The sequence below is a fragment of the Leucoraja erinacea genome, chromosome 23, assembly GCF_028641065.1.
Source record: "Leucoraja erinacea ecotype New England chromosome 23, Leri_hhj_1, whole genome shotgun sequence".
NCBI classification, from domain to species: Eukaryota; Metazoa; Chordata; class Chondrichthyes; order Rajiformes; family Rajidae; genus Leucoraja; species Leucoraja erinaceus.
Window position 1 is genome coordinate 5,871,734 of NC_073399.1, and position 21,294 is coordinate 5,893,027.

The 21,294-nt window shown below is 39.7% G+C and overlaps 1 protein-coding gene across 1 annotated transcript; it reads right to left on the bottom strand.

The window, feature by feature from the left end:
* Positions 1 to 438: 438 nt before the first annotated feature.
* Positions 439 to 20,975, bottom strand: LOC129708132 (myosin-4-like). The gene is made up of 41 exons (XM_055653709.1): positions 20,932 to 20,975; positions 20,672 to 20,712; positions 19,916 to 20,134; positions 19,676 to 19,819; positions 19,441 to 19,597; positions 18,061 to 18,088; positions 16,604 to 16,721; positions 16,400 to 16,492; positions 16,213 to 16,276; positions 16,013 to 16,111; positions 15,807 to 15,910; positions 14,772 to 14,910; positions 14,086 to 14,204; positions 13,849 to 13,998; positions 13,569 to 13,739; positions 13,169 to 13,469; positions 13,007 to 13,071; positions 12,790 to 12,877; positions 12,578 to 12,695; positions 12,346 to 12,469; positions 11,906 to 12,042; positions 11,523 to 11,778; positions 11,195 to 11,437; positions 10,917 to 11,093; positions 10,022 to 10,167; positions 9,468 to 9,558; positions 8,972 to 9,361; positions 8,737 to 8,863; positions 8,507 to 8,625; positions 8,040 to 8,236; positions 7,748 to 7,931; positions 6,766 to 6,931; positions 6,438 to 6,562; positions 5,940 to 6,248; positions 5,478 to 5,681; positions 3,377 to 3,502; positions 3,085 to 3,255; positions 2,891 to 2,995; positions 2,224 to 2,319; positions 712 to 846; positions 439 to 561 (listed from the first exon to the last, which is right to left on the bottom strand). The coding sequence occupies exons 3-41, from the start codon at positions 20,117 to 20,119 to the stop codon at positions 547 to 549; spliced, it is 5,805 nt and encodes a 1,934-aa protein (XP_055509684.1). The 5' UTR covers positions 20,120 to 20,134; positions 20,672 to 20,712; positions 20,932 to 20,975; the 3' UTR covers positions 439 to 546.
* Between the last annotated feature and the right edge of the window lie 319 nt (positions 20,976 to 21,294).

Genomic DNA, 21,294 nt, shown 5'->3' on the forward strand with positions numbered 1-21,294 from the left:
ATGAACTGATGAGAGAAAGAACTATTTAAGTTTTTGGTTAGGAAACCGTGATCATAAAATGTTTTGTCAGAGCCATAAGGAAGGTGAAGTATTAGCTACAAGGATAGGTTGGACAAATCTAGATTGTTTTCTTTTGAACATTGGAGGTTGATGGGAGACCTGATAAACGTCTATACAATTATGCGAGATATACACAATTATATGCAGTAGACAAAACCATTTTCCTGGGGTGGAACTGTCAAAGACCATAGGATACATCTTAAAAGTTAGAGGGAAAAATTAAAGGAGGCATGCAGGGCAAGTTTTCTTTCTTATAGAGTGGTTGGTGCTTAGCATGTGCGGCCAGGGGTGGCAGTGGAGGCCGATTTAATGGTGGCATTTAAGAGGCTTTGAGATGGACTATAATTATTGCATCGTCTTAATAAAACAAGGAAACAATTTCGTGTTGCACGTTTATTTTTGTTGATATTGCTACATTTATAAAACTATGTTACAAAGAAATACACATTTTGTAGATTTCTTCTTTGGACCATTTCAAGTTGTCATCTACTCTTCAGCGCTCTGATAGGTAAAAAGGAAAAACAAATTATTAATTTAATACAATGAAAGAGTGCTTGTAAAATAATACTTGTGTTATGACAACTGACGTGGTAGATTTAAAATAATTGCCACCATAATTTGTTATTATTAAAGTTTCTTAGGGTGCAATACCTTGATAGTAATTTCCCGGGTTTTAGTTCTAAGTTTGTTGACTTGAGACTCGGCAATGTCGGCACGTTCCTCGGCTTCCTCCAGTTCATGCTGAACCTTCCTGAACCTGGACAGGTGAGCGTTGGCCTGTTCCTCCTGTAGGAAAACAGTGTAAAAGCTCAGATTTTACGAATGAAAATTATTTACCAGGTGATTGCTAAACACCATTATACTTTTGATGACCAACTAATTAAGAAATTTACAGTTTTTGAGCTTTATTGGATGAAGGTCTGCCGGCTTTACTTTTTGAATATCAAGATTGGATAATGCACAAATCTGCACTAATCAATCTTTTGCACAAAATACATGATTTTACTTAGTTTAGATTGGATGAAGGTCTCTTCTGAAACATTCTTTGTGTTGATCTCTTACACTTTGGGGTTAAGATACTTTAATTTATTAGTAAATCACATGGATTCAAAGAAATGATTAGCTACTTCTAATGTGGAAAACAATCATGCTATGCCTACTAGTGCTTGGCTTCAAATAGTAACAGTTTTCCTACATCAATCCTCTTGATTTCCACACAATCTTGGCAACCCTTAATCTAAATTTCATGGTATAGAATCTTAGTTTGGTAAACCCCTCAAAATGTAACCTTTGGAGTCTAGGTGTCATTCTGATTAATCTCATCCAAAGGAAAATATTTTCTTCCTCAGGTAAAGCATTCATAGCTGTTTGCACTATTTCAGCTGTGGGCTAATCAATGTTTTGTGGAACTGTAATATAAATTGTCCTTCAGTCCTCTGAATCAAGCTAGCATTCCACTTGCCCGTTTTATGATTTTCTTGAGGTGAGACCAGTCATGTGAGCAGATACTGTACATAATAAAACATGCTCACATTCTTTGGAATTTTGAACAACAGGGGATGGTATTCTTGAACTATTTAAAATTCTTGAGATATTTGTTAAAGTAGATGATGAGAATTTGCCTGAAGAGACTAGAATAACTTTAGGACTGAGAAAAAGCAAATACTTTTAGAATTTCCAACACAAAAGACTTTGTCAAGTCCATTCCAGCTTGGACCTGGTGGATTTCTCGATACGGGAAAATGGATAGAAAAATTAAAGAACGGATTTAATCTTATTGAATAGTGAAGGCTGATAAGCCTACTATGCTACACCTGGTCCTACATATAATGCTGTTAATCTTTAACTGACCCGTTAAAAACAAGCTTTTCATGAATTATGATAATGAGCCTTATATTATGACAAATATTTCAGGGCTCAGATATTCACAAGGATTCTATTCTTTTGAGATTAGAGCAATGGGAAAGAATCTAATTGAAACATTTCTAGAACAATGAATAGAGATGGTGTTTTAATGCTCTGCCCATAGACATGATATTCCCACCTTACTATTAATGTAGATTGTGTTAACAGTTCTTCTTTATATTATACAAAAATCTTAAAATTTAATGTCATACAAAATAATTTTCTTGAAAAATTGTAGTTATAGTCATAATAACTTACAGTTTCCTCCGATTGTCTCTTGTAGGCCTTAACCTTCATCTGCAGCTTGTCAACCAGGTCCTGTAGTCTCAGATTATTCTTTCTGTCTTCCTCTGACTGAATGTCACAAAAGAAGCAACATTTGAAATGTTTTATTTTTCATTTTATTGTATTCTTATGACACATTTAAAGATACATATCCTGGTTCTTGCTGACCCACTCATCCGTCTGTGATATTTACATTGCTGCCTTCTCAGTGCTCCACTCACTTCATCACCAATGGCCTCTTCTTGCTCCGCTCATCATCTCACAGCACGACCCTCCCTCTGATTAATGTTGAGAAAGGCTTTCTTTTCAGTACCCCAGTCAAAGGTTAATTGTCTGTACGACCCCAAAATGCCTTTACCACAAGACTTGTGTTATGCCCACCAGATTCCTTCTATTGGAAGCTTCTGTTACTTGGTGCATACAAATGACAACACTTTCTTCAATCAACCAAGATTGGGAAAGTAACAACTCAAACAGGACTTTTCGGGGAATGGGCTAACCTCAAAGGACAAAGCAAATGTTGTAGGGTGGTCAGGACACCAATCATGCTGACTGCAGGGGTATAGCTACAGGAACACTGTTATCCTTCCAGAGCTTTGGCTGAATTAAGTGCACCAATTGATTATTAATTGTACAGTACCTGATAAGATAGTTCCTTGACCCTTCTTTCATACTTGCGAACACCTTTAATAGCATCAGCACCTCGCTTCTGCTCGCCTTCCAGCTCACTTTCCAGCTCACGCACCTAAACAACCACAAAACGGGATTTATTCCATAATATTCATATTATATCCAAAGTTTCAGTGTGCACAGTAAAACAGTCTCAGGATTTACCCTGGCCTCCAGTTTCTGGAGCTGTTTCTTTCCTCCTTTCATTGCCAGCTGCTCAGCCTCATCCAGGCGAAGCTGCAGGTCCTTCACTGTCGTCTCGAGGTTCTTCTTCATTCGTTCAAGGTGAGCACTGGTGTCCTGTTCCTTCTTCAGCTCTTCAGCCATCATGGCAGCCTTGCAATATGACACAATTGGGCAAATCATTACATGTTCAAAATTCTAATTTTATCAACGTAATTAATTGAGGTAATATTTGAAAACTAAATTCAGATTGTTAAAATAATTTATGACCTACATCAGTGATAGCCTTCTTGGCTTTCTCTTCAGCATTTCTTGACTCCTGGATAGTTTCTTCCATTTCAGACTGGATGTGATTCAGGTCGGCATCCAGCTTCTTCTTAGTATTGATGAGGCTGGTGTTCTGCAGGAAAAGACACATTTGAATAAGAGTCATGCAATCATAGAGAAGTACAACACTGAAACAGGCTCGTCATCTCAACCTATCCATGCTGACAAAAATGGCTATCTAGGCTAGACCCATTTTATAAATTTGGCCCATATCCATCTAAATCTTTCCTATCCATTTACCTGTCCAAATGTCTCTTAAATGTTATTATTGTACCAACCACATTCATTTTCTTTGGCAGCTTGTTCCATATACAGTATCTACCACCTTCTGTGTGTGAAGAAATTGCCTCTCAGGTCCCTTTTAAATCTTTCCTCTCTTACCTTAAATTTATGTTCTCTAGCTTTTCATTTCCCTTCCCTGGAAGAAAGACTGTGCATTCACATTATCTGTGCCCTAATATTAATTTTGCAGGAGTAATGATGAATCTAATCTCACTTTCAATATGCACTAATATATTGTGGGAGGTGGAGGAAGAATTTTGACGGAACCAATAACAACCAAAATATAGGGAGACGGATATCAATCCGTTGCTGTCTATATGTCAGTGGATATTGGATGTCTGAAGTCATGCTATGGAGAGATGAGGCAATCAAGTAACATTTAAATTGGCCCTCACACCATTATTGGTGCTGATCTGGATTCTTGAGGTTGGAATACAGCAGGAAAAGTGAGCAACAAAAGATTATTGTGCAAAATTAGAGCCCATGGTATTGGGGGTAGGGTATTGACATGGATAGAGAACTGGTTTGCAGACAGGAAACAAAGAGTAGGAATGAACGAGTCCTTTTCGGAATGGCAGGCAGTGACTAGTGGGGTGCCGCTAGGCTCCATGCTGGGACCCCAATTATTTACAATATATATTAACGATTTAGATGAGGGAATCAAATGGTACATCTCCAAGTTTGCAGATGACACAAAGCTGAGCTGTGAGGAGGATGCTATGAGGCTGCAGGATGACTTGGGTATGTTGGGTTAGTGGGCAGATGCATGGCAGATACAGTATAATGTGGATAAATGTGAGGTTATCCACATTGGTGGCAAGAACAGGAAGGCAGATTATTATCTGAATGGTGTCAGTTTAGGAAAAGGGGAGGTGCAATGAGACCTAAGTGTCCTTGTACATCAGTCACTGAAAATAAGTATGCAGGTGCTGCAGGCAGTGAAGAAAGCTAATTGGCCTTCTTTGTGAGAGGATTTGAGTTTAGGAGCAATGAGGTCCTACTGCAGTTGTACAGGGCCCTGGTGAGACCACACCTCGAATATTGTGTGCAGTTTTCATCTAATTTGAGGAAGGTTATTCTTGCCATTGAGGGAGTGCAGCGTAGATTCACCAGGTTAATTCCCGGGATGGCAGGACTGACATATGATGAAAGAATGGGTCGACTGGGCTTGTATTCACTGGAATTTAGAAGGATGAGAGGTGTTATTATTAAAACATATAACATTCTTAAGAGATTGGACAGGCTTGGTGCAGTAATTTTGTCCCCTATGTTGAGGAAGTCCAGAACCAGGGGTCACAGTTTAACAATAAGGGGTAGGCCATTTAGTACTGAGATAAGGAAAAACTTCTTCACCCAGAGAGTTGTGAATCTGGAATTCTCTGCCACAGAAGACAGTGGAGGGCAATTCACTGCATGTATTCATGAGAGAGAGAGATAGATTTAGCTCTTCGGGTTAACGGAATCAAGGGATATTGGGAAAAAGCATGAGCGGGATACTGATTACGGATGATCAGCCATGGTCATATAGAATGGCCGTGCTGGCTCGAAGGGCCAAATGGCCTACTCTTGCACCTATTTTCTATGTCTCTGTGTTTCAATGTTCTATCCCTGGAGATCATTTCCTGTAAACCAGATGGTATCCAAACAGGAAATTGAACAAAGCAATTATAAAATCCCCCTTTTAGGATAACCTAAACAAGACTAACCTGACCAATGCCTAACAAGACCTGGTGGTAATGTAGGGTGACAACAATGTGGGAACTAACCTGAGAGTGCAGCAGCTGAACTCTTTCAGTGACATCGATCAGCTCTTGTTCAGCAATTTTGCGAGCTCTGTCTGTCTGTTCCAGAGCGGCTCTCATTTCTTCAATCTCAGCCTGTTGCAGGCCGCTTCTGCGCTCCACCATGGCTAGTTGCTCCTTCAAGTCTTCCTGGCTTCTGCAGGCATCATCCAGCTGTAACTGGGTGTCCTGTTTATAATGCAAGATTGCTTTGTTACCAGGTATTACAGTACACTGTAATGCTTATCTTATAATTAAATCAGTTGTAGTAATAAGCTGTTTTTCATCAATAAATAGTTTGAAAAATCTAACTCATAGTTCAAATAACAAATCTTGCATTGTATATTAAGTTCTGCGAGAAGAAAATCAATATTTACATAATTGACTGACAATCACACAACATTTAAAATAACAGTGTACTGGAAATCATTATCCCATCATACAAACCTTCAATTGGCCCTGTATGTTTCTGAGATGTTTTTGTGCTTCTGAAGCCTGGCGATTGGCATGTCCCAGCTGAATCTCCATTTCATTTAGATCACCCTCCATTTTCTTCTTGATTCTCAAGGCATCATTCCTGCTCCTGACTTCAGCCTCCAAAGCGCTCTGCATTGTGTCCACAACTCTCTGGTGGTTCCTCTTCACCTGATCGATCTCCTCGTCTTTCTCTGCAATCTTTCTGTCAACTTCAGATTTCAGTTGGTTCAGTTCCAGCTGAATGCGGAGGATCTTGCTCTCCTCATGTTCCAGGGAGGCCTACGAGAGAGATTAACTGTATTTTCAGTATTTTGCACATTGTTGTCGCTAAAGTTGATTTCTTTATATCTTAAAAATATCTTTTAAACAGGTCGTTACTCTGATATTATTGCAACTTATTTACTCTATTTGACAACAATGATAGTTCAAAATATCTATTTCTTGAATGTAATGTTGAAATAACCTTACCTCTGCCTCCTCCAATGCTGACTGGATTTCACTCTTTTCCTGCTCAGCTGTCTTCTTTGCCTTTTCCATCTCATGGAGGGCCTTGCTACTTTCACCCAGTTGCTCAGTCAGATCAGTAATCTCCTCTGTGTTTAAATGTAGTGTTAGTTCAACCTATCTTGTTGATAAAACTTGGATTACAATAGAAATGCGTGCATATTTTACATTATTAGTGAAAATTCAGAGGGAATGGGCAATGAGTCAGAATTGAATCTGTAAAAGCATTAAATTTCAAGATAAGTAAGTATCTTGTTAATAATATTAAATGAGAGAATGGGTATAGACTTACGCTGTAGATTCTTGTTCTCCCGTTTAAGAGTTTCAAGATGATCTAGAGACTCCTCATATGCATTCTTCATCTTAAAGATTTCTGTACTCAAACTACGAGATTCCTTCAGAGATGCTTCCAGTTCTGCCTGGGTCTCCTCATATTTCTGTTTCCAATCTGCCAGAACCTTAATTGTACAATTGTAAATGTAAGAAATGTATTCTCAAATTTAACTTCTGTCTCAGTATCAATGAGGTGTGATAGCCAGTGAGAAAGACGTATAGATTTCAATCTGAAAACTGAACTGATATTTTTCCAGCATCCATGTGTATAAAATCAGGAGAGGATTAGATCGGGTAAATGCACAGAGCCTCTTGCCCAGAGTAGGAGAATCGAGGACCAGAGAACATAGGTTCAAGGTGAAGGGGAAAAGATTTAATTGGAATCTGAGGGGTAACCTTTTCACACAAAGGGTGGTGGGTGTATGGAACAAGCTGCCAGAGGATGTAGTTGAGGGTGGGACTATCCCAACATTTAAGAAACAGTTAGACAGGTACATGGATAGGACAGGTTCGGAGTGATATGGACCAAGCGCAGGCAGGTGCAACTAGTGTAAATGGGACATGTTGGCCAGTATGGTCAAGTTGGGCCGAAGAGCCTATTTACACACTGTATCACTCTATGATTCTATGACTATGACTCTCTAAGATTTTATGACTTCCCAAACATAATATTATGCTTGAATGTGTAAATAAACAAGAAAGAAGCACTTCTTAGGATGGTACAATATTAAAAGGGTTCAGTAATTTAATATGTCTGTTATTTCTAATGTGACTTTTTCACACTCAGGAAATGCCAAAATCACTGAACCCTTTCAATTGTTTAGACATTTGTTTAAACTACCAGCTGCTTGCCAGTCCCTGGCTAAAATGGAAATACATGATGTTGGTTACTTCCTTCAGAATGACATGTAAAGAGAAACAACGCAACAACCAGCTCCTACCTTGTCAAAGTTCTTTTGTTTCTTGTCCAGAGCTGCTGCTGCTGAATTTGCCCTCTCTACATCTATCATCAGATCCTCCACTTCATTCTGTAGTCTCTGTTTAGTCTTTTCCAGTGAAGCACATTTGGAGTTCACGGCCTCAATATGCTCCTCTGCATCTTGCAGACGCTGAGCAAGTTTTTTCCTGAAAAACACAAAACCATCAAGTCCATCTGACAGGAAATTGTGGAAGAACATACATTCTCCTTGACAGCATGTGCTGCATGAACATAGGTTCCTCTTTGTTACATACTTGGCTTCTTCCAGTTCTTCTGTGCGCTGGATTGCATCAGTTTCATATTTTGATCTCCACTGAGCCACTTCACTGTTGGCCTTGGACATTCCACGCTGGAGCTCAGCCTTTGCCTCCATCTCCTCTTCATATTGTTCACGGAGCATGTCACAGTCGTGGCGGGCAGATTGCAGAGCATGGGCCAGGGCTCCCTTAGCCTGAAATGATTACAACGTGGCATGATATTCAATATCATTGTGATTATTAGAAAGTAACTTAACCTTGTTAATTTGCTTATGGTCACAATGAAAAGAAATGTTGCTTTAGAGGGAAATCCTAAAGTAAGTTGCTGGACATCAGTGCAATAAAGTATAATATTTTATAACATAAATGTTGCATTTTTTTAACATTAAATGTTTTCGAAATTGACAATAATGCACGTTTAGAAAGTTTCCCTGTGATACAAATCTCTCAAGTTAATTTAGTACCTTGGTTTCTTCCTCCAGCTGCCTCTTCAGTTCCTCAAGCTGTTGGGTATATCCTTGCTTCCCTCTTGTCAGCTGCGATACCAAGGCCTCTTTCTCCTCCACTTGGCGGTTCAACTCACCTGTGAATTAAAGATAATGTGAGTGAAATATTACAAATATTACATGGTAATGTTTTCTATATGGTGAACAACAAATATAGATCAATATTATTTTGAAATCAAGATCAATACCGTTTTCTGTTGTAAGACGTGCTTTATGAGTTGATAAGTCATTGATCAACCGTTGATGTTCATCGTGTTTGGTCTTCATTTCACTGACCTGGTCCTCTAGTGTCCGTGCTACTTTCTCAAGGTTTGCCTGAAACCAAAGCAACCAGTTTTCAAGAGCTGCGACACCAACCGAACAACACCAACAATTCAAAGTTAACTATAAAAGTGTAGTATTTAGTGTCCTCTATCACTGTACCTTGGCTTTGGACACTGATTCCATGTTGCTGGCGAGGTCATCAATTTCCATCTTCAGTTCACTCTTTTCCTTCTCAAGCTTCTGCTTCACCCGCTGCAGGTTATCGATTTGTTCCCCAAGTTCTGCAACGCTGTCAGCCTGCTTCTTGCGAAGAGCAGCAGCTGTGGCTTCGTGCTGGAGGGTAGATTCTTCTAGGTCACGGCGCATTTTCTGAAATTCTGCCTCTCGTTTCTTGTTCATTTCAATCTGAGCTGAAGTTGCCCCACCAGCTTCTTCCAGTCGCTCACTGATCTCTTCAAGTTCCCGAGAAAGATCGGCTCTCTGTTTCTCAGTCTTAGCGCGAGCGGCACGCTCAGCTTCAATTTCTTCCTCAAGCTCCTCAATACGAGCCTTAAGATAAATATGCATTGGTTATAATCATGGAACCAGTAGTATCAATTCATGTGCATGACTTTCACTGAAAGGCATTGATAATTTTACTGGACTTATACATCACCTGTAATTCCTTAATCTTTTTCTGCAGTTGGGTAGCCATAACCTGCTCATCTTCAACTTTGCTTTGAAGCTGGCTGATTTCAAACTCTTTCCTTTAATAACAAAAATGAAAAATTCAGTTAATTAATTGAACATTTTCACGTATTTTGAATGAACGCACGAAAAATGGCTTATTCTCATTGGCATTCGGAAGAAATAGTTACTTGCTAAACAGCAGATACCAAAAATATACTTTAGACATATCACCATATATCTTTTAAGTGTATGTTCATGTATGTAATATATGTAGCACAATCACAGAAGCTTAAATAGGTACAACTTAGCGTTTTCCAACAGAAGTGTCAATGTCATGAAAAATAAACATTGCATGACATGCATAAGGCAAGTGGGATACAATTTTAAACAGTGACTTATAACAAAGACCTAATACTGACTTTTTAATTTCTCATCCAGTTGCTGGATATTTTGCAAGGCATCAACGTGACAAATAGAAAATAATTTTAAACAGTGGATTATAAAAAAAAAACATATTTGTTCATAACTTTAAATACTGACTTCTTTAGTTTCTCATCCAGTTGCTGCCTGTCATTCTCCAAGTCCATTGTTATTTCTTGAGACAGCTTCAAGTCACCTTCAAGCTTTCTCTTAGCACGCTCCAGATCCATGCGGAGTTTCTTCTCCTGCTCCAGAGAACCTTCAAGCTTTTTAAGAAATAATATGTTTATTAAAATTTACTTCAATAATAAATAATAATAATAATTTTATTTACAGAGCACTTTAAAAACAAACATAGCTGCAACAAAGTGCAACTAATCATTGACAAAAAAGTTAATACACACCAAAAATAACAATCAAAAGAAATAGTAGGAAAAGACAGGTAAAATAAAGAAACATCAAAAACACCACAAACAGAAGCAAAGCCTCAGGCATGGTCAAAGGCCAGGGAGTACAAATGTGTTTTAACACTGGATTTGAAGATGGACAGTGAGGGGGCCTGTCTGATGTGCAACGGCAGGGTGTTCCAGAGTGCCGGAGCAGCAACAGAGAAGGCTCTATCCCCTCTGAGCCTCCGACTGGACCTCGGTACCTCCAGGAGCAGCTGACCAGCTGACCTGAGGGACCGGGCAGGAGCGTATGGGTGGAGCAGCTCAGAGAGGTAAGGCGGGGCGAGCCCATTCAGAGATTTAAAAACAAATAACAGTATCTTAAAATGAATTCGAAAGTGCACTGGGAGCCAGTGTAGGGAGGCCAGAATTGGCGATATGTGCTCCCTCTTTCGAGTCCCTGTTAAAAGGCGAGCAGCAGCATTCTGAACCAACTGGAGACGAGCCAGTGAAGAACGAGCAACACCAAAATAGAGCGCGTTACAGTAATCCAGCCTAGATGTAATAAAGGCACGATCCACAATAACTGCAAAAAAAATCACATAATCATGGTTTAAAATACTCACATCATCAACTTGTTGTTCCAACTTAGTCTTTGTTTTGGTTAGAGTGTTGACTTTGTCTTCCTCAGCCTGGAGATCATCCAAGGTCTGCTGGTGGGCCTCCTGGAGAGCTTTCTTTTCCTTGGTTACTTTAACAATGTTTTCATCAAGACTAGCCATCTCTTCAGTGAGGTTTTTCACCTATGTTCAGCAAAACAAAATGAACAGAATAATGACATGTAATCATCAGAAATCTTTTATGAATAGTGTATCAATTTGACATCAAAATCACTGTTTAATACCTTGTTCTCAGTGGCATGTTTTTCTTTTTCAACTTTGGCTAATGTGAGCTCCAAGTCATCAATATCTTTCTTCAGTTCTGAGCACTCATCCTCCAGTTTCCTTTTCTTAGCTGTCAGCTCAGCATTCATCTCCTCTTCATCTTCCAATCTTTCATTAGCTTCCTTCATTTTAGCCTCTAGTTGAATCTTATTTTTAATCAACCCCTCACATCTTTCTTCTGCATCTGCCAGAGTTTCACCTTCCTGCAATAAAATGATACAATGAATTATACCAGGCCATGTGTTTTGTATACATGTATAACCATGCAAAGATAGCCAATGTGGGTACCGATTGGACTTGAAGTAGGAGATCATTCTTTTCTTGCACAAGAGCCACCATTTTCTCTTCTAATTCCTTCTTCCGTGCTTCAGATTTGGCAAGTGCCTCCTTAGTTTTCTCAAACTCATCTTTCATATTTGCCATTTCCTTTTCAGTTTCAGCACTCTTCAGGAGAGGTTTGATCTTGAAGTACAGTTGCATCCATGGCCAGTGTTTGACATTGGTGAATGAACGGATGTTGTACTGTAGAGTAAACAGTGCTTCCCTAAAGGCCATGGTAAAATGAACAAAGATTAGAGCAATATTCTGTTTATGGAATAAACTGCTATATTCATGTATAAAATTTGTTTATGTGTAAATATATTGTTGGATATTTGTAAAGCAATATTTACCTCCTTTCCATCATTCTCGTAAATTCAACCCTCATTAAAAAGCCACGGCATATAGCTTGAGTTCGGGTAACGAGCTGTGCCAACTTATCATCTCTCATCTCTTCAAGTGCACCTAAGAGACCAGCTTTGAAGAACACCTTAAACAAAGTAAGGGATCAGTTTGAATACTTAATTCTAAAAACATAAACATTTTAGGAGCAGAGTTTAAACTGCTTTCTTGTGCATAAAAATATGCATCAGAATGTCAACATAGAATAAGTATTTTGCAGAACTGAACTAATGGAGCACATTTTAGTTGAATTTTACTGGCCTCAGATATCCACTTACATATTAACAAAGATGTTTTTCAAATCACCTGTTCCTAAGATTACATTCAAAAGTATATTGTTGATTCATCTCGTTATTTCACATTACAAAACTTACACTTTCAACATAATTACCTTAGTGTGTCCAAACTTGTACTGGGTATGATCTACATCAATGGATCCCAGTAATTTCTCAGATGCCTTTTTGCTATCAATGAACTGGCCTTCAGGAATTGCACTTGCATTTAGAATCCTGTACCTGTTGCATGAGAGTTTTATACGCATTATTGGTGATTTTTATTAGAACTAAATATATTGAACAACTAATTTGAAATGGAATAAAAATGTATATTTTGAGATATTTCACCTTTGCTTGAAGTCACCGTAGATGATTCTGCTTGGGAATCCCTTTCTGCAAATTCTGATACCTTCCAGCACACCATTGCACCTCAACTGGTGTATGACAAGGTGATTTTCCATAGTGCCTGGTGTTTACAACATAAGTAATTGAAAGAATAAAGTAGAACACAAAATTATTTTCTATGACACATTGACTGGATAGATGGAACTACGACTTGCCTGGTGTCTTTGTCTCATTGGGGATGAGACAGCGCACAAAATGAGGATGTGTGGTTCTCAGGTTAGCCATCAGCTTGCCCAAGTTTTCCTGTGAGGTTAAAAAATACAGACAGTTACACAATTGTACATTAGTCTGATGCATTTCGGTCAATAATTTACATATTAATTCACGATTCATATAACTTGTGATAAGTGAATGTGCAAGGAAAAATCTTACCCTAAACAAAGCGGACACTGTCTGGAATGAACCACCCTTCTTTTTGCCTGCTTTCTTTGTACTGTCTGTGACAAAGAAGCAACACATTTAATTGTTCTTAACAAATTAATAAAGGCGAGAAAGCAATACCATTGCTAACAACCGTTTGTAGCAGAGATTTACCTTCAGGGACTGCAGCGTAGAGAGTACCCAAGAGTTTCACTGATGACTTCTGGAACAGCCCAATTACAGTTTCATTCAGTGGATCCTTATTCTTATCCAGCCAGCCAGTAATGTTGTAGTCCACATTGCCAGCGTAATGGGCCAGTGAGAAGTGAGCTTCAGGCTTTCCTTTGACAGGCTTGGGCTTCAAGAAGTTGTTTGACTTTCCAAGGTGCTGATCATACAGCTTATTCTTGAAGGAAGTGTCTGAGGCTTTGGGGAACATACACTCCTCCTCGAGGATTGAGAAGATACCCATGGGCTGTGGACAATACCAATTTTTATTTTTTAAGCCTTTTCCATTAATATTAAACTAGATTTATATTCTATTTTCATTTATGTCTTCCATGATATTACCTACCTTCTCAATGAGCTCAATGCAAGCAGCCAAGTCCATACCAAAGTCAATGAATGTCCATTCAATTCCTTCCTTCTTGTACTCCTCTTGTTCCAGAACAAACATGTGGTGGTTGAAGAACTGCTGCAGTTTCTCATTTGTGAAGTTGATACATAACTGCTCCAAGCTGTTGTACTGAACAAATAAAGACATTTCTTGCGTTATCATTAATTCCCTTATTAGCCTTTAGTGTTGTCAATTTTAAATATTTGAACTTGTTAATGTTTATAATTCTGAACCATACATCAAAAATTTCAAAACCAGCGATGTCCAGCACACCAATGAAATACTGTCTGGCCTGCTTTGTGTCCAGTTGTTGATTGATGCGGATGACCATCCATAAGAACATTTTCTCAAAAACAGATTTGGAAAGAGCACCAACTGAGTTGGTGACCTAAAAGAATAGAATATGTGTATTAGTTGAAGGTAACACTCTAAATAAAGTATTTTAAACATCTACGAACCATCATGGTAACCGTACCTGCTGAACCGTCTGCCCTTTGGTCACAAATTCATTGCCAACCTTTACTCGTGGATAGCACAATGCCTTTAGCAAATCTGCTGAGTTAAGGCCGGTCAGGTAGGCAACTTTGTCGGCATCTAACATAAGATAAAGGCAAATGGCAATGAATTGTTTTCTTTGGAGAAAATAACCTTTGTATATTATCTTCTCTCATAAAGACACACGGCCAGCCAAAAGGCCATTTGAATCCCGCATGGCTTCCCTGGAATCAATGCCATAACGCCCTTTCCTTCACGGACTGTTTGCTGCATTCCAGCAATCTATACACTGAGGCATTCACTCAAGAAATTTCACTAAGCAACTGCCAGGAAGTTTAATTTTCTCTCTGTGTGGAACTGCTGGCAATACACTGGAATATCTGGATCTGTTTGCCTGATTCATCCGACCTTATTTTAACATCTTCTTCACAATATATCAATGTTGTACCAATTAGCTAAAATAAAATTACCGATGAACAATATAGTGAGTTGGTTTGTGATGGGTCCAGGGTGGAAAAAGAACACAGAACATTAACTCTGTAGATATTTGTTAGGGAGGTGGAGTATCTTTCAAAAATATTTTGGCACTGATTACATTATACTGAAGGTCCGTATTATTTTGAATTTGTAAATAATGATAAATGCGGAAGTGAAATGAACTGTTACCTTCTGTGCCGTCTGGTTCTGCCTGCTCTTCACGCTGTTTTTGTTTGAATTTCATATTGCCCATGTGCATCACTGCGCCAGTGAGTTTGTAGATGCCCCACTTCTCTTCAATGACGAAGCCAAGGATATCGATGGCAGTCTGTGCAACAAAATGGTTAGAATCCAAAACAATATTAATGCATTGAACACATCAGTTATCTAGTAGACACTCCCAAAAACTATTTTGAGTAGTCGTTTTTGTAGGTGTAGGTTATTATTGTCATGTGAACCACGGCACAGTGAAAATGTTTGTTTTGCCTACTAACCAATGAAATCAGATAATACTGCACATATATACAATCAAGTCACACTCGTACAATAGGTAGAGCAAAGGTAGAGCAAATGCAGAGTGCAGAATATAATTATCTGCATTGGTGTGCATCAGTTCCAGAGACAAAGTCCAATGAACACAATGGTGTAAATGTGAATCAGACAGTACCCTAACGTATGGAAGGACATATCGGAAGCCTAATAACAGAGGGAAAGAAGCTATTCTTGAGTCTAGTGGTGTGCACTTTGAAGCTTCTTTATCTTCTGCCCAATGGGAGTGGAAAAGAGGAACAAATGAGAGGGGTGGGACAAGTCTTTGTTTATATTGGTTCTTTTCCAAGCCACCATGAATTTAGATATAGTGAATGGTAGGGTGTCTGGTCTTTGTGATGGATTGGGCTACATCCACAACTGTTCACAGTTTCTTGTGATCTGGGCAGAGCTGTTCCCAAACCAAAAGTTGGGATGCAATCCGGCCTACTATGTGTTACCTGAAAGTCTGAGATGGCAGGTTTATTTTTCTTATTTCCATGTACATAAACACTTCCTAGGTCAACCATTGTAATAATTTTCACTATTTTTCTTTAAATCAAATCATCTTCATTCAGTTATGAATATCTTTTGTGTCAATATAGATTAATGTCGATGATGGCTTGAATATATTAATGTATTATAATGAATCAATCTAAATAAGAAGGTACAAATAAATGCAGAGCAACTACTCACATCAGTTGCAACCAATTCTTCTGTGTCATCAATACTCTTGACTGTAATCTCACCCTGGCTGATGAAAGGATAATCATAAGGATTTGTGGTAATTAGACATGACTCTGCAAAATAAATGTTTTGTGGAAAGACTCATGAGCAACTACAGAAAGACAACATGTAACCCAATTAATTTTAATTCTTCAGTTCAACACTTTGAATCTTACCAACAATTTCAGGTTTGTGATTGGTCATCATCTGGTAGAAAATGTGGTAACTCCTTTCAGCTTTCAGCTGGAATGTCACTCTGGATTTTTCCAGGAGATCTGGTGAGACAAACAAATATAGAATTGACAAAGAACATGTTAAACTAGTCAACAATTTGATTTACAAACAATATTTACAAATCCAGTTCCACTGCACTTACAGGTTTCAATGTCAGCGGAAGCCAGTTTACCAGTGGTACCAAAGTGAATCCTGATGAATTTACCCTTGAAATATAAAGAACATGCATATCAGAAACCGATTTAGTTGTGTGAAACATTTTAATAAACACTGCTCTGTTAATCATTGCCTGCACACAAGAGGGTAATGAAACTGCTCAGGAAACTTACGAAACGAGATGAATTGTCATTCCTCACAGTCTTGGCATTACCGAAGGCTTCCAACAGTGGGTTAGCCTGGATGATTTGATCCTCCAGTGATCCCTGCAAAAATACTTTCGATATTAGAATCTAGAATTTACTAATTTACTAAATTAAGTTAGAAGTAAACTGCAAGAAGATGTCAGATTGTGCGTGGTACCAGCTCTGTCTCACCTTCATCTTCCCAGAAGCTTGAGCTTCCTTCTTCTTGGCGTCGGAAACTGCTGCAACCGAAGCGAAGTACTGGATGACACGTTTTGTGTTCACAGTCTTCCCGGCACCGGATTCTCCGCTGCATGAAGAACGTGACGAAGTGAACAATTACCAAACTAACAGCGAGACAGACTGAAGGAATAAAGATTCAAGTGAACTACAATTCCAAAAAAAGCTTGGTGTAATTTAGTTTGGTGACACAGCACGGAAACAGGCCCTTCGTCCCACCGGGTCTGTGCCGACCAGTGATCCCCGAACATTAGCTTTATCCTACACACACTAAGGACAATTTATATATTTACCAAACCAATTAACCTGTTCGTCTTTTGAGTGTGGGAGGAATCCGAAGATCTCGGAGAAATCCCACGCAGGTCACGGGGAGAACGTACAAACTCCGTACAGCCAGCACCCGTCGTCGGGATGGAACCCGGGTCTCCGGCGCTGCATTCGCTGTAAGGCAGCAACTCTACCGCTGCGCCAATGAATGTAATTTCACATCGCCATGAAGAAGAAACACTTAAGGACCTGTCCCACTTATGCGACTTTTCAACAACTGTCTTCGACCTTCAAGCTCGAGGGCACTCGCCTGAAAAACCTCGAGCTGGATCGACTGCCAGCGATGAAACCGTGAGCTGGATCGACCGTCAGCACACACACACACACCCAAACACACACCCAAACACATCGCAATGGCGGGGGCCTGGGAAAGCGGGAGAGCGCTGTCTGAAATTCACACCCGCGATGAACAGGAAGGTAAAAGACCATGCTGTGAGTTTGTGGCGAGCGCGAACTCTTCGAAACTCGCATATTAGGTCACTATACTGGGACGTCTTGAGGGGTTTGGAGGTCGACGAGACTATGAAAAGACCGATCACGTAACCTAATAATAGAAACTCCGAAGAAACCCTGTGGTGTTTTGGACACCTCTCAGCTCTGACTATGCGTAAGAAGCTAACTTTTGGAATTATTTTATAAAATTATGGCTAATTTATTTAAGAAATTATTTATTAAATTATTAATTATTAAATGTAGAGTGATTTAAAATCAGCGCCGCATATGAGACTATAATTGAATGATTCTAGATGTCCTCTGATTACATGGATAGAAAATATAGCCAGAGAGACAACGCCAGGGAAGAATTGTGAATCTTAATGATGTGTCGCTACAGGGAAGGTTGTGAGCACAGAACTAAATGTGACTGGATTAGAATGGGGAGGAGGACAGCTCCAGTTTCGCCGAATTGGAGAGGTTTTTGGATTGAAGAAGTGGACGGCAGTTGGGGTCGACGAGGAAACAGGGAAGTGGGTTTCAACAGAAAATGCATTTACATGGTGATATTAGCGATGTGATGGATATGCAAAAATAAATAATGACACCTCTATCACACTATCACAAGCTCTGAACTCAGTAGCACTCACGTAATCAGGATGGACTGGTTTTCACGATCTGGGAAAAAGAAAACAACATCAGTATCCAGAGTTCAAATCACAGAGAGGTGTGGGTTTGTTGGGCGACACAGCACATGTAGAATATAGAACAGTACGACAGAGGAACAGGCCTTTCAGCCCACAATATCGGTGCCGAACCTGATGCCAAATTAAACTGATCTCCTTTGCCTGCACGGGATCAACATCCTTCCATTCCCTGCATAACAATGTGTCTGTCTGAAAACCTCTTAATGCCATATTGTCTTTGCCTCCACTACCATCACCAGGGGATATTTGGCCACTCATCTCCTTCAAATTATGCCCTTTAATCTTTCCAACCGGGCACAGATACTGACTGTGCCCTTTATATCTTAATATATTTATATTGTCTTTCCTCAACCCACAGAGAAAACTATCCAAATTTGTCTAACTTGTCCTTACATTTTATACCATCTAATCCATGTAACATTCTGTTGTACATTCATAACAATAGAAGTTGAGTATAGGAGCAAAGAGGTCCTTCTGCAATTGTACAGGGCCCTAGTGAGACCACACCTGGAGTATTGTGTGCAGTTTTGGTCTCCAAACTTGAAGAAGGATATTATTGCTATTGAGGGAGTGCAGCGTGGGTTCACAAGGTTAATTCCCGGGATAATGGGACTTTGATATGCTGGGTGAATGGACCAGCTGGGCGTGTATACTGTGGAATTTAGAAGGATGAGAGGATATCTTATTGAAACTTATAAGATTATTGAGGGCTTGGACATGCTAGAGGCAGGAAACAATTTCCCGATGTTGGGGGAGTCCAGAACCAGGGGCCACAGTTTAAGAATAAGGGGTAAGCCATTTAGAACAGACATGAGGAAACACTTTTTCACACAGAGTTGTGAGTCTGAGGAATTCTCTGCTTCAGAGGGCGGTGGAGGCCGGTTCTCTAGATACTTTCAAGAGAGAGCTAGATAGGGCTCTTGAAGATAGCGGATTCAGGGGATATGGGGAGAAGGCAGGAACTGGGTACTGATTATGGACGATCAGCCATGATCACATTGAATGGTGGTGCTGGCTTGAAGGGCCACATGGCCAACTCCTGCACCCAATTGTCTATTGCCTATTGTCTACACACCACATCCTTCCTGTAATGGGGCGATCAAAGGTGCAAACCATATCCCAAACGCAGCGGAACCAAAGTCCTATCAAGTTGCAACATGTCATCTGGCTCTCTTATGCCCCGACCGATGAAGGCAAGAGTACAGATGTCGGAATTATTCTTTGTTATCTGTATACCTTTGTTCCATGTTTTTGCAACAACTCGGTAGTAATTCGACTCTAAACAGAAAGTAAAAACTATTATGATCAAGTCTGGCCACCTACCCGTCTGCATGGCTTGATACGCGTTGTCAGAGATGGAGAAGATGTGAGGAGGAGCTTCTTGACGCTTCTTCCCTCTGTATCCCGTCACAACCTCCGGGTCGTACACTGGCAACCACTTGTAGGGGTTTACAGTGACACAGAACAACCCAGAGTAGGTCTAAGGTGGGAGAATGGAATTAGAATTGATCAGGTATTTCAGTATGGTCATTTTGCAAGATCCAACAACTGTACTTACGTAGATCATCCAGGCCGAATAACGCTCTTTGAGGTTAAACAACACGGTTGCCTCGTTCAGGTGAGTCATCATGACCATGTCCTCTACTTTATCGAATTTTGGAGGATTCATCGGCACGACGTCATCGTCTTTAACAGTAACGGTCTGAAAATAATCAACAGGCAAATTTAATGAAATGTGTCATTGGCGTACGCTGCAGAGGTTTCCGAATACAGTATTATGTGTAACTATTCAACGAACCCTCTTGTCTAATAAGGTCTCCACGGTGACTTTGCCGCCCTCCCTACTCTTGATGGTTCCCTTCACGAACAGTTCTTTAGGATCGATAACATAGCAGGAGGTTTTGGCATCGAACGGTCGGTTCTGAGCTTCAAGCCTTTCTTTATCAGTCTTCCGTAAATACGACGCCGCCTTTCCAAACACTGCCATCTCCGCATCCCCCATGGCTTCGGTCTATTGCTGGAATTGACGGGAAAAGGTTTTCTATATGATTCTAAATAGCATCAGCAAAATCCATGCATTTCGTTTTAGCAGTAACAAATGATTCACTGACTTATTTATCAGAAAGTAACAGAGCTCTTATTCGGACTTAACCTCACTTGTTATTACTTGTTCGGAAAATAATTCCATTCTTTCATTTCTATATTGTCGTCACGTTGCTCTTGGCCTGTATCGCTCATTCACAACACAGAATTCATTCGCATCCGTTACCAGTTCTGTATCAACAAGTCTGATCACCTCGCCACTGTTGCACAGAATATGTGCAGCGTTTATGCAATTCGTGATACATGATACATCACGCTGCGCCCGTGGATGTTGAAGCGACTACTTTTAATGCGGTGTTCAATAACAACTCGTACTGAATCATTAAAAGTGCACATTTGTATTTGAATTTTATGCGCTATCACCGAACGATTATCAACTTTTAAAAATCAAACGCAGTTTCATCAATCACACGTTTCTGTTAGAACATTTGCTTGCTCAATCATCCTTTACCTTTTTCAGTCCCGGTGAAGAATAAAATATTCCACGCAATTCTAGCAAAAGAAAATAATTAATTAATTAATTTTACATCATTCGGGGTCTGATCTACATGAGCCAAAATGTTTATGTTGGTTGGTCAATTCTATTTGTGGGGGTTTTCTGGATTGATTTCTTTTCCCTCATCATTTAATACCCGAGAGACGTGATGGGGTCCCCACCCTCCCCTCCCCGGCTTCGCCAGTGAATGTTTATGAAGAAAGTGAGAAACTTACCCCGATGGTTGGGCACCAGCAGCTTTCTCTGTGCTCTGGTCAACTTATATATACTTTTTTTTTGTGAGCACAGCAAGTCCGGTTCCTATATTTAGTATACAACAGCCTGATGAGCAGATTTTCTTGTTGCATTGACTGGTGTTCTAATATCGGGATATAATTAGACAAGCAACATAAGCAATTTGATTTGGAATTCATTAGCAGTAATCCGATTGACAGGACACGCAGCCATATAAGTTGAAGCTGTAATGCTGACAAATAACAAACCCAAGTTTTTGTATCTTCATTCCACTGTACCTTTAAAATAGGCTTCTACTAAACAGGTGGCATTTTTTTTTCATAAGCATAAGCCACATTTATAAT